Genomic DNA, 14,003 nt, shown 5'->3' with positions numbered 1-14,003 from the left:
TCTGCCTCTCTCTCTCTCTCTCTCTGCCTCTCTCTCTCTGCCTCTCTCTCTCTCTCTCTGCCTCTCTCTCTCTGCCTCTCTCTCTCTCTGCCTCTCTCTCTCTGCCTCTCTCTCTCTCTCTGCCTCTCTCTCTCTGCCTCTCTGCCTCTGCCTTCCAAGTGCTGGAATTTAAGGCATACTCCATCAAGCCCAGCCTCCTCACCACATTTGTTATGTATAGAAATGCACCTGTGTTTTGTGTACAGATTTTTAAAAGTTTTTAAGTAAAAACTTTCGGTTTTTGTACATATCAGAATACATCATGTACAAACACAGATATTTTCCCCTTCCTACTTGTATGCCTTTTATTTCTCTTGATAAACTGCTTTGGATAAAACTTACAATATTAAACTGTATGCAAGAAAAAGAAATACTTTTCCTTGTTCATTTTTTTAAAAATTCTATATCTTTCCCTGGTCAATATAATTTTGGGTGCAAGTTTGCAGAGCATTTGTATAGGGGTATGAGCCTTTTCTCTGTATAGCCCTGGCTATCCTGGAACTCACTTTGTAGACCAGGCTGTCCTTGAACTCAGAAATCCACCCGCCTCTGCCTCCCGAGTGCTGGGATTAAAGGCGTGCGCCACCATGCCCGGCTTGAGCCTTTTATTCTTAATTTCCTCAGGTCTTTAAGAAAAAAGGTGTATTGAATTTATTTTTGATACAGTATGTCATGTAGCCCAGGTTGGCCCGAAACTCACTAATAGTTGAGGATGCCCTTGACCTTCCGGCCTTTCTTCCTTCATCTCCCAGGCGCTAGAACTACTGTCATTCACTGTCACCTCTAGTTCACGTGGTACTGGGGACTGAACTGCGGGCTTTGTGCTAGGCAAGCGTTCTACCATCTGAGCTACGGCCTCAGCCCACGGGTATTGGATTTTGTCATCTGCTTTTATTGAGATGATACAAGAGTTTTATCCTTCATTCTGATGGTGTGGTAGGTCTGTTAGCTGCATGTGTTGAACCACCCTTGCATCCTGGAATGAAAATAACTTCATCATGCTAAGTGATTTGATTTATTGATTTATTTATTGGTGTGCTGTTGAACTTGATTTGCTAGTGTTTTGTTGAGAATTTTTGCATGGATCTTTTTAGCAGGGATACTAATCTCTAGTTTTCTACTCTTGCCATCTCCTTGTCTGGCTTTGCTTTTTGCTAACAGAATAAATCTTTCCCCGTAGAATGAGTCTGAAAGGGTTCCCTTTTGGTTCTTTAGAATAGCTTGAGAATAATCAGTATTAGCTTTTCTTCAAATGTTTAGCAGATTTCATCAGGAAGCCTGGGTGCTTCTTTGCTGGGTAACTTTTACTGCTGATTCAGTCTCTATTTGTTTTAGAATCACTCAGCATTCTTACATCCCCATGGCTCAATTTGTGGGTCTTATGTCTACAGAACGCTGTTTGTTTCTTTTAGGTTTTCGAATAATGTGTCTTATAATTCCTATGATCCTCTGATATTTTGTGGGGTGAGTTCTGGGGTCTTCCTTTCCCATTGTAACTTATTTATTGGGGTCGTCTCATTATTTCTGGGACCTAGTCTCTTTATTAACAATTTCCCATTCTCTGGCATGGGCACTCAAATGCGCCTATACACCTGCCCTGCCGTTCTTTGTGGAGGGGTGGGAGACTGGTGGGCGACCCGCTCAGCCCTGGGTCCTTCTGTTCTCTCCAAGTTTAGCTATCCTATCTTCTTCTTGGATTTTTTTTTCTTTTCTCAGATTCATGGTGTATTTTGTCTCTTCTGTTAGATTTTTACCAATGATGAAGTAACATACAAACACATACAGAAGATTTCTTGAGAACAGACCATGTGTGGGCAAAAAGAATCATTCTCTTTTTGTGAGACAAACAGAAAATGGAACCTCGGTTGAACCAGCTGTGCCATGTTTTATTCAGACTCCTGTAGACACTCCTGGCTGTCAGGGACCACCACCATTTAAGAGCGGGCTTCAGTGTTAAAATGCAATGTCAAAGTCTTGTGAAAAATAGACACAAGACATAATATATCTTCAGAGTTTTGGCATTAATTATAACACAGACCATATTTTTTCTGTCTAGTTTATTAATTAGATAAACTTCTGTTATTCCTACTTAATATCCATCAAAAAGAAGAATCAAGTGATGGCTATGTGTTCGCTGTCTCGTGGGATTTTCCTGAGTACACCATGCATAAATGGTCAAAAGCAATCTAAACAGATGCGAGATGGATGTTTCAAAATAGGGAGCTGAGGAGACGGCTCATCAGCTAAGAACACTTAGTGCTATGGCAGAGGATCTGAATTTGATCATGAGCATCCCTGTCTATTGACTCACAACCATCTGGAACATCCGCTGCAGGGGATCTGGTGCCACAGTCCTCTGAAGGTATCCCCACTCATGTACACACACCCGCACACCATCACACACTATACACACAATGAAAACAATGTAAACAAGTTTTAAAATAAATGTTTCAAAACTGCATTTTGTAATTATGTCCTTAAAAATAGTTCTCAGAGTTAGGGAATGTAGCTTGCCTTAACGTGTCCCAAGCCCTGGGTTCAGTCTGTAGAAGAAAAAATTAATAACCCGAATCTCTTTGATACTTTATACTCTCCAAGTTACTGTACATTAAATCAATTTATTACTGGCTGTATCATTACCAAATAAGATAAAATAACCAAACATCTATCACTGGACATAAGTTTAAACAGATCTACCTTTGTTGTTGGGAGACCTCAAAGCACTTACATTGACATATTTACTACCTTGAACTGAAGCCACTGGAAAAATAAAGGAGATGAAAGAATAAACTAAGCATGACCTTTGCTTCTTGTTTTTAAAACAAGAAGATAAAAATCCCATAGGAAAGATCTTCTCCCGCACCAGAGAAAAATAAAATTTCTTATCAAGGGTGGAAAGTTGAGACAAACGGAAAAAAAGTTTTAATGTGACTCTGAGGTCTGGATGAAAATTTAGAGAGAGGGAAGATAAAATTCTGGGGCACCCTTTCCCCTGATCATGGCTCCTCTAGAATTTTAGATTTGATGTGCAGTTTGCGTTACATTCCTATTCTGGCACCTGGACTGTCCCCAAGTGCTCAGAGCTCCCCAAGGCACACAAGGACAGTTCATATGGAGAGGGCAGATGAAGGTCACCACCTTAGGTGGCTTCCACTGGTCTACTGTGGCTGCTCTGGCCCCCACCTGGCTCACCCCTATCTCAGCCTCATCTTCCTGTCCCCTAGTTACCCATAGAGTCCTATGGCTCCCTTTACCCAGTCTCTGACTAGTCAAACACCCTCACAGACACGACAGAGATTTGGGGTTCACATCTCTACCTCAGTCAACAACTCCTTACTGCCAGTGTCACAGTCCTCAAGGCTGGAAGGTCTCTGTGAATGTCAAACTTCTCAGGCAACTCTGATGTTGAGCTCTGGGGGCTGGCAAGAAGGCTCAGTGAAAGTTCCTGCCACCATGCCTGACAACCATGTGTGCTACGGTGTGCAGACATATTCTCTCTCTCTCTCTCTCTCTCTCTCTCTCTCTCTCTCTCTCTCTCTCTCTCTCTCTTCTCTCTCTGTCTCCTGCTGTACTGCTCTCCTGAGCGTTCATGTACTCCTGAGATCTGACTGAGTGAGGACTTACCTCTCCGAGTTCCAGGCACTTTTCTAGATCTCAGGAAACAGTCAAAGGACTTTCTCCCCCTGCCCCAGGGTCTTTGCACAGCCATTTGTTTATGTTGAAAGCTTTCCTCTCCCATTCCATATCCACAAGGATTACTCCTACCCTGTAATTGTGACCTTCTAGCTGTCCCTTCTATGGTCACCCCTCAAACTTCTAAACCCTCCTAACACGTGCACATACCATTAGCTCCCCCTTCTTTGCTGGGGGTTTATTATTAGGGAGGATGAGGCTGGAAGATTGTAGATTTGAAGCTAGCCTGGGATATATCACAAGATCCTGGGGGGAGGGAGGGAAAGAGGAGGAGGAGGAGGAGGAGGAGGAAGAGGAGGAGGAGGAGAGAAGTGAAAAAAAAAAAACCAAAGGAATATACTCTTTAGTAGAAAGAGAGGAGGGGATAATAAATCAAAGAAAAGTATGCAGCCGTCATATGATGAAAAGAAATTGTAAGAAATCCACAGCAGGGGAAGGGCGCAGCTAATGGTATGTGCAAGTGTTAGGAGGGTTTAGAAATTTGAGGAGTGACCATAGAAGAGATAACTAGAAGGTCACAATTACAGGGTAGGAGTAATCCTTAGGGACATGGAATGGGGAAGGGAAGTTTTCAAAATAAACACATAGTTGTGCAAAGACCCTGGGGCGAGGAACTGTCTAGACAGTAGGCAGCCAACACAGCTGGAGCAGAAGCAGGAAAAAGAGCACTGGACAGTGACTTCAAAGAGGAAAGGTCGGGGGGGGGGGGGACAGTGCCTGCAGTCCCCACTTCTCCCCACCTGGAGGAGTGACAGGGAAGAACCCTCATGGAATCCATCAGCCATCAGCCCAAGCACAGGATGGCTGTCTCCAGGTGCCTCCCACTGACCCCGGCTCCACTGGACTAGTACTCGCTCAGGCGGTCCCCTGCCTGGGTAAGGCTTTCCCAGGGAGAAGTTGTCCATACTTCAGGGAGAGAGAAGACAGAGGAGGAGCCTGTCCACAGCCACCCACACTGAAGATCTGAGGAGGTTTATCTTAAAGGAACATGCAGCCGCCGTCACGAGGCAGACATGTTGGAAAACAGAAAGATAATATGGTAGGATCATAAATTGACAATGAATTAAGGGTAACTCGCCCCAGAATCCTGCTTATTTGGGAAACTAGAAAGTTCTATCACCAGAACTGGTTTTGTTTCTCTTAGGTGTCCTGACGGCCCTTGTATCTAGAGCTGGTTAATTAGCTGTTAAGAGCAAAGCTAACTATGTGTCCTCTTGGATGTTAATCCTTGGGAAGACTCTGGATGGTTCCTTCAGGGAGACGCCAGTCACACATTCAAGAGGATCACTGCAGCCAGCTGTTAGGCTGTGACTGCTAGCTGGCAGGCAGCTGTAGAAACCCAGGCCAAAAGAAGGTGGGAAAAAATACTTGTCAGGAACAAACAAGCCAGAGGCCCCCAGCCTCACCTACTTCTATCTCCTTGAACTCCGCTCCTTGTAGAGGACCGCCTCTTTCCACTTGTAAAATGGAGAAACGAGGCAAGGCAGCCTAGCTTGGTGCAATATGGTGTCCTTCATAGCAGACATTTCCATGCCTTTCGTGTGATGACATCCTTGATTTAAGAATGCCACAAGTTCAAACCCTTTAAGAAGCCTGGGTAATGTCTGTCTTTTGAATGCCTCTGGAGACGGCCTTAGTTGGGTTTATGAAGAAAGTAGTTGCTGGTAAGCCTTATGTCTCCTGACATACCAAAATCTGGGGGCTGAGGAGGTAGCTCAGCCAGTAAAGTGCCTGCTGGGTAAGCACGAGGATCTGAGTTCGGATTCCTAGCTCCCGTGGTGGCGTATGGTTGTAACCTTAGCTTGGGAAGAGGGGCTGAGGGGAGGGGGAGTCCTTGGAGCTCCCTGACCAGTCACTAAGTTCAGCGAGAGACCCTGTCTCAAATAAGGCAGAGAGTGATAAGACACACGTGGACACACTCTCACCTTGGGCTGACAGCTTGTCAGCCACTGCAGGTCTCATGTCAAATAGAAGCAGGTCTATGGCCCAACGGGAGACCAGCCAGGTTGGTGTGGACTCACCTTGGGGAAGGCTTCTTAAGCTGCCCCAGGTTGGTGAGAAAATCACTCTCACCATAATTGTCCTGTGTTGTCGACGTGGCAGAGGAAGTTAACTGGCTTCCCAGGAGCACCCAGCTATCCCTCAGTGAACCACTGGAGAATGGCTGTGCCCGCTTTCTGCACGGAGCAGTGTCTCCCCATCCTGCAGGCTGGAGGCCCCTGCTCTGCTGCTGCCAACCGCATGGAAAGATCTTGGAGGGTCATGATGACTTATGATGACTGTCTTGGGGGTGGAGATGGCAAGGGCAGCATCCTACAAATGGCCTGAAGTACACAAGCTTATCATTACTTCATTCACCCGCCATGACTGGGCCCCTTGGTCTTATTTTATAATTTGGGACTTTTTCACTTTCAAAAAAAAATCTTATGTTTGGTCTTGAAATGCTTTTACACTGATTTATTCTATCTCTGTGTCTATCTGTCTGTCTGTCTGTCTCTGTGTGTGTGTTTGTGCATGCCTGCGCATGCATGCGTGTGTATGTGTGTGCCTGTTGTGTGGCTTTGTATGAATTCCCTCCTTCCACTGCGTGGGTCCCAGTGCTGAACTTCGGTCACCAGGCTTGGCTGTGGGTGTCTTTACCCATTGAGCCACCTTGCTCGCCTTGTCCCTTTGTTCATCTTAAGGTGATTTTGTCTGAGTAAATTAAAGGTAAGGAAAGAGCTGTGGGTCAAAAAGAGTGCCCTGCCTGAGAGACAGGGACAAGAAGAGAATCAGTGAACTGAAATGAATTGCAGCCAAAGCAGCCAGGTTTCCTTGGCAACAGAGAAAGTACATGCAGGATTTTAAATATATGAACCTAATTCAGATTGCTGAGAAACAAAACAAAAGCCACAGCAGAACTGGGTGGGGGGGTGGTGGTCAGACATAGTAGTGTACACTCACATTCCTAAGCAGCAGAGGCAGAGAGATTGGGAGTTCAAGGCCAGGTGTCCAGACAATCCCCCAGACAGCTTCTAAACCAAAACTTTAAAGAACTACTAATGAGGTATGCTTGGTTCTAAGATACTTCAAGCAAGCAGACTGTATAAAGCAGTTCACTGTGTTTCCCAGATTTCAAGTTGCTCCTCAATGGCAGCTCCTATCAGGAAAGCCCCCACAAGATTAAAAAGGTGGCCTTTCTGTATCAAAAGGAAATGAGATGGAGGGAGGTGAGGGCCCAGAGGCACAAGCTGAAAGGTCCACATGACACAGCTCTGAGCCCAGGCCTGTGGCAGATCCTGGCTTTCCCTCCACAGCCCCCAAGAAGAAATGTTAACCACAACAGCCAGAATCCCTGGCCACACACCATCGAACACCATGAGCACACTTTCTGATGAAAAAGTTAAAGACTTTTAGGACTGAAAATAATTTGGTTTGAAAAATTTTTTTAATTTCCTATTTTTCCAATGGTATTCACACCATAAAATGACAATAAGAAACAGAGAAGATTGGGGTATATTTTATTCAATATAGTATTTCCAAAATATAATTCGATGTAGGCTCAATATGTAAAGGTATTATCTAGTAGATATTTTAAATTATTTTCAGTTAAGTTTTCAAAATCCAGTATGTAAACACTTACTGTATTTATTTGGATGCCAAATTTTGATTTAAAATATTTCTCTTTGTGACAAGATTTCAAAACATCCATACTTGATAAAGCAGACCCACCCAACTCAAACCTTTCCAACTGTAGTTAACAGCTGTCCTCTGCTGTGCCAGTGACATTTCGATGCAGAGGGCTGTGGTAACCCACAGTGGCACTGCAGAGCTGACAGAACTGGTCTTGCCTGATCAGACCAGCTCCCAGGGAGCTGTGGAGCTCTGCTGTAGCACCGACTAGTTTCGGATCTCCTCAGCTTTTTCTATGTAACCTAAGTGGCCTCGACCGCCTGTTCTCCTAACATGCTACTTTTCCTTGTGAGCTTTCACCTGCATGAGATTTCACCAGAACTACTTCCTGTTGGGTTAGAAAGAGGCTTATTGGGAACTCCGAAATCTTCAAGCTATTTATTGCTTTCTCTGAGGTGTTAAACTAAGCTCCAAAACACTGCTAAAAGGGGTACAGCTGCATGTATTTCAGAACAAGGTTATTTAGGCCTGGGGTGTCTAGTCACATGGCTTAATTCCAGAAATAGCTCTACCATTCTCAGTGTGATCTCATCACAGGTCACATGTAGAAAGCGAATGCTAACCCATTAGACACCAGACTCAATGGCAGTTATGGGGTTTTCTATTTACCTCACGTCTGTGTGATCCTTACTTAAAACTCAGTGATCAAAATAGATGCTAAAATCTTTACCATGGGTGAATAATTAGCCTTGTGCTCAAACTACTCAAGAAATGTGAGACGTAAGTTTTGAGCTGGTCAAGGGTATACCCCGGGTTGCTCCATCACATCCTGGCTGTCAACCTTCTGGCTTGGTCCTGAAGCTCCATCTTGGCGATCGTTGAGAGGTGGACTTCGTCAGGGCCATCCGCCAAGCGCAGGGTACGTATGATGGCGTACCTGAGAGAATGGGGTCAGAGTTACCAGAGAGCACAACACCGTCATGTCATGCTCACTTCAAACCAAGGAAAAGGAACATGAAGAGAAAGGCCAAAGGCTTCTGAAGCTCTCGGCTCAGGGAGATTCAAGATGGCTACCCAGAGGCGAAGATAACTCCGGACTATGTCGGGTTGGTAGCTGACACTATGGAGGGGGATTCTTTCCTGTGACTATGAACTTTGCTGGTAGAATCAGAGAGATCCACTGTTTCTATGGGCCATGCAGGAGTGGGGACATTGTGGCAGTTCAGAAGTAAAGCCAGAAGTGGGTGTGGCTTTCTTTGTATGTGGGCACCCCAACAGTGAGAGCAGGAGGCCTTAGACTAGGTAGTAATCCCCACTGGGTGGAAGGAACTTCCTCAGGGAAGGCTGCTACGACTGGTGCTCCCGGCCTCCGCGGCACCGAGGGACCTGGCATGGGCATATGCTGACCAGTTAGGGTCTCTGGCCCATGCTGCATATGGACAGGCAGGAACAAAACTCTATTATACTCACAGCTGGCCCTGACAATAGTGCGTGGGAACACAGGGCACAAGGATTGTGTGCGTGTGTGTGTGTGTGTGTGTGTGTGTGTGTGTGTGTGTGAGAAACCACACAGCTATGGTGGGAGCGGACCATCTCAGAGCTGTCGCCCTAGCATGCCTGGGAGGGAGCTGAACCCAAGGAAAGAAAGTTCCTCTCAACTCCCTTTTGCATTGCTCCACAGAAACACAGGCACACAAAGGAAGAAGAGGACATTTGGGGCCCTGGGGACACTGAATGCATTTTAGAATACCTGGAGGCAAGGAAAAAAGTTCAAAGGATATAAAATTCATTTAATGAAATAATAAAGACAAATAGGACATCAAATAGACATGATCAGAAAAGACCTTCACCATGGCATAATATACTTAAACTGTCAAAGGTACAAAGGCAATTGCAGCATCTGCAAGAGGAAAATGACAGCCACATGCAGGGATGACCTTTCTAGACTAACAGCTTAGCTCTCAGCAGAAAACCCATAGGCCAGGAAGGAATGCATTCTAAGTCCTGAAAGGAGGTGCTGTGATACAAGACTATAATGCCCAGCAGAGCCAGCCTTTAGAAACGAAGGAGAATGGCTTTCCAAGGCAAGAAAAGCCCGGGGACTCTGACCATCAGGCCAGCCTTACAAATGACAAGTGAAAGAAAGCACTTCAGTTGGCTGAGGGTGGCTCTTTCGGCACAGTGACAATCTAGCATACAGGAGCCCTGAATTTGATTCCAGCACTGCATATAAAAGCCAGGCAAGATGGCACATGCCTGCAAGCCCAGGATTTGAGAGTTAGGGACAAGAGGGACATTAGAAGTCCAAGGTCTTCCTATGCTACATAGCAAGGTGAGTTTGAGGCTAGCCTGGGCTATATAAATATTTTTTTTGCTCCCATGCAGCCCATCCCTGCAGGTTGCATACGTATATGGAAATGCCATAATGAACTCCATATCTACTGTAATGTAGTTAATACCTGTGACTAGATAATGTGTTACCAAATAAAAGCCCCAACTCGGGGAAAACAGGAAGTTCTGTTTGTTTGACTTTGAAGCAGGGTCTCTCTATGTGGCTATCTCTCTAACTTGTTACATAGCCCGAGGGAACTCACTCTCAGTCCTCCTGCTGACACCCAGCCCCCAAGTACTGTAATTACAGTCATGTGCCACCATGCTGGCACAAGGGTAAAAGTCCACGTGGAGTAGGTGGGCTCCTCTCCCTCCAAGCTTGCCATGCTCTCTAGACCGACTGGGACTGAGAGCTCAGGGAAGCCACAGGCAGCCAACAGCATGGAGGCACACGCTTAGCTCTCTTTAAGGTTAAAGATAGGTGTGTAGAAGATGATGCTGTGTGTGGAGAAGGACATGTGGGAAACAGAACTGTCAGTCATGTTCAGTAGCCAGAGTCAGGCTGCACAGTCAGCTGCTGCACCCTGTGGCCCTCCTCCCCTTCCTGCTTCTGAGTGGAAGGCCTTGTTGGAGCCCAGAAGCCCCAGTACACCGCTCAGGGCACAGGCTAACAGGGCAGAGTCAGACGGGGCTGTCCTCTAAGAGCGGCTGCTTCTGAAAGCTTGAGAACCACAGTAACCCCCTCCCTCCACCTAGAATTATACAAAGGAGGCGTCCTTACTGCCTGTAGAGCATCTGTAGGTTTAAAACACCTCATTTAATCTTCTGACTAACACTTATTTCAATCTTTGCATTTTTAATGCCAACCCTTTTAAATATAATATCTTAAAATTTTTGTGTATGGTGTGTGTGTGCACATGTGTGCATGGTGTGTGTGTGTGTCTTGGGGGTTTATTCTCACATTGTACTCTGCTCCCTATTTTGTAAGCCAGGCTAACACTATGTGTGGAGTTTGTGGTTTTTCTCTGGACTCCCTGCCTCTGCCTCCAAGCTTGAAGGGGAGGCACTGGGACTTCAGACAGGTGCTACTGTACTCACCTTTCACACCGGTTCTTCAAATGCAAACTCCAGTCCCCACACCTGCACAGAGCTCTTTATCCCCTGAATCAATCATCTCCCGGCACTCAATGTAGATGTTCCTAACCAGCATCTACTTACATGTTAGCCAGAGGGTAATCCTGGGAAACTCCCGCGCCGCCGTGCACCTGGATGGCCCAGTCAGCTATTTTGCAGACAGCTTTGGGGGCAGCCACTTTGATCATTGCAATCTACAGAAGCAAGATAGGGAAAAAATGTTCTTTTGTCGGACCATGAAAAGCGTGGCAGGATTTGATAGAATTGGCATTTCTCTGTGAGAGAGAACAAAAAACTGTCCCCATACCCAAGTCACGTCGGAAACAGGATCTGTCTGTGGTGGAGGCCAACAGAAGGCTTCGGCTAAGGCTGTATTTCACTCAGCAGAGACCTTCTGGAAAGGAATCTCACTTCCAGATCACATTAGTTTCCAAGTAGCCTTGTTTCCAAAAGGATTCAGGCAGCTGGTAAATCATACTTGGAATGTTTCTGCTCCATTACTCTGTTCTTTTCTTAGAAACGTTATGGACTTTTAGAATAAAATGGTTTTGTCCTTATTCCAGATAAGCTGGATTCATGAAAGGCAGGGGGGCAATTAGATGTCTAATGGAACATTTACAATGTGGCAGAGTCCTTCCTACAACCCATACCCATCATCTATCCAGCCCGAGGCCAGATGCTGAGAGATGCTAGACACGCTGGACACAAAGCTAGCAGGGATCGTGCAGTGGGCACCATCAACTCCAGGGATGTAGAAAGCCTAGGACTTCCCCAGCCCTTGTGGTCTCATCTGAACAGTTCTTAAGGCATTCTGCATCCTGAAAGTCATCCCCTCAGGCAGGCCACTGTGAGGAAAGCCAGCATGGGATCCACTGACAACATTCAGTCTTTAAACCAAAACCACGCGGAGGCTTCCTGTATTCAGAGTGCCATCCTGGGGGGTGGGGGCGGGGCCAAGAACCCTGAAACAGCCAGTGGGTGGGAGATAGAGGAGAAGACCCTGAGGCTGGTGATGCAGGGGTTGGAGCAGGGTGTGTAGCTCACCTCCTTCCTGGCTGAGGCACTGCCCAGAGTATCTATGCTGTGAGCTGCTTTCAAGGTCAGCAAGCGGATCTTCTCGATGGCTATACGGCTCTTAGCAATCCAGTGAGCCACGACTTCCTGCAGGGGAGCGAGGGAACGATCAGTGGGGTCTTGTTTGATAAACCTTTCCTAGTCCAATGGGAGTTCACAAGCCTGGCTGCATACACCTTTGAGTCAAAGTCTCAGCTACAAACATGTGGATATCATAGTTATAATGAGAAGATTGTACAAAGAAGCACCAGTCACTCAGAAAAAGAAAAATTCATTCATTTGTGTGTGTGTGTTGTACCATGATCTTCAAACTCAGGCTGCCAGGCATGGTGGCAAGGTGCCTATTTGGATATCTTTTTTCTTTCTTTTTTTTTGGGGGGGGGGAGGGGTTGTTTTTTTTTTTTTTTTTTTTTTTTGGTTTTTTGAGACAGGGTTTCTCTGTATAGCCCTGGCTGTCATGGAACTCTCTCTGTAGACCGGCCTCGAACTCAGAAATCTGCTTGCCTCTGCTTCCCGAGTGCTGGGATTAAAGGCGTGTGCCACCATGCCTGGTGGATATCTTTTTTCTTTTAATTTTTTATTGATTCTTTGTGAATTTCACAACATACACCCCAGTCCCACTCATCTCCCCATCCCTATTGGCCCTCCACCCTTGCAACTCCCTAACAACAGATTAAGAGAAAAAATGATAAAAATAATAAAATAAACAAACAAAAAAACCCCAAACCAAACAAGCAAACAAAAATCTCACATGGAAGCTGTAGTATGCCACAGTGTGTCACACAGCACACCCCTTTGTCCTTACATCTTTAGTTGTAAATGTTCATTGCAGTAAGTCACTGATCTGCTCTGAGGTCCCTGGCTTCTGCTGCTCTATCAATACTAGATCCTCACTGGGGCGTCTCTGGGATCCTGTTGTTGCCCTGTGTCATGGAGGTCCTGCAGCTTAGGCTTTTCAGAACCAGCTGTTTCTCTTGCTCCAGCAGTTCATAGATGGGGTAGATGTTGGCGTGGGCCAACACAAAAGCCCTGAATGTGGGCATGGGTGGTGACTCAGCTGGTCAGCATTCCTGCACCCACACCACCAGAGCGAGCTCTCCAACACTGCATTGGCTAGCTCACCTTTGGGTAAGCCAGCCCTGTTTACCTTGCTGCTGCAGCCGCATGGGCCATGATGACATGGCCTCAGGTAGCAGGGCATGCTACTCACATCAGGCTGCTCCTCTCTGCCCTTGCCTGTTCTGCCTCGACTCACAGTGCTCAGGCCATTCTGTTTCTCTTTCTTGCTCATCTCTTCACTACATAGTTGCACAGTGTAGTGGCCACAAACCAGGTGGGTCTCTGGGTGTCTTCTACCCATCTGTGTAGCATGGTGGCTGGCTGGCTGGCTGGCTGGCTGGCTGGCTTTTATTTGAATATCTAAATGTCTGATGTCAAGTGGCTGAACTGAGCAACTGCCTCATTGCCACACTTCTCTTGGGCCATGTGAATACCAGTCCATACAAGTACAATGGAGGAGCTGGCTCTAATCAGACTAGATTATTCCCAACACAAAGGGGATCCAAGCATTAGAAAAATGCAGGCTGGATCCGCAGTGAAATATCTCAGATGACCCAGCAGCCCTTTATTGTGATGTTATTTATTTAAAAAGACCTTCCATGCTTAGAGAGGTGCCTCGTGCCTGTACCACCAGTACTAGGGAAGGAGAGGCAGAGGAACCAGGAGTTCGGGGCTAAATAAAACTACCAAGACTGGAGAAAGAGCCTGGGGCGGGGGGTGGTTAAGAGCACTGGCTGATTTTCCAGAGGACCTGGGTTCAGTTCCAAGAACCCATATGGCAGCTCACAATTGTCTGTAACTAGTTCCAGGGGATCGAATGTTCTCTTATTCCCGTACACATGCAGGCAAAACACCCATACCCATAACATACAAATAAACATAAGCTGCCTCCAAACATGCAGAAAGCCCTTAGAGGATGTTCTAAGGTTCCCCCCCCCGCCTCCCCCCTCTCCTTGTCTGTCTGTCTGTCTCTCTCTCTCACACACACACACACACACACACACACACACACACACACACACACACACACACACACACACGGGCACTTTAAAGCCTCCTCT

At 46.3% G+C, this 14,003-nt stretch overlaps 1 protein-coding gene across 1 annotated transcript in view; it reads right to left on the bottom strand.

Annotated features, from left to right (window-relative positions):
• Positions 1 to 7,208: 7,208 nt before the first annotated feature.
• Positions 7,209 to 14,003, bottom strand: part of Acad11 (acyl-CoA dehydrogenase family member 11) — a 58,490-nt gene continuing 51,695 nt past the window's right edge. Inside the window, exons 18-20 of the mRNA XM_021171802.2 lie at positions 11,854 to 11,970; positions 10,894 to 11,003; positions 7,209 to 8,281 (exon numbers count right to left, since the gene is read on the bottom strand). Of these exons, the coding sequence (XP_021027461.1) occupies positions 8,167 to 8,281; positions 10,894 to 11,003; positions 11,854 to 11,970 (342 nt within the window). The 3' untranslated portion in view covers positions 7,209 to 8,166. The remainder of the gene's footprint in view (positions 8,282 to 10,893; positions 11,004 to 11,853; positions 11,971 to 14,003) is intronic.

This window comes from Mus caroli, chromosome 9, assembly GCF_900094665.2.
Source record: "Mus caroli chromosome 9, CAROLI_EIJ_v1.1, whole genome shotgun sequence".
NCBI classification, from domain to species: Eukaryota; Metazoa; Chordata; class Mammalia; order Rodentia; family Muridae; genus Mus; species Mus caroli.
Note: the sequence above shows the minus strand (reverse complement) of the source record. Positions and strands in the feature narration are given on the sequence as shown.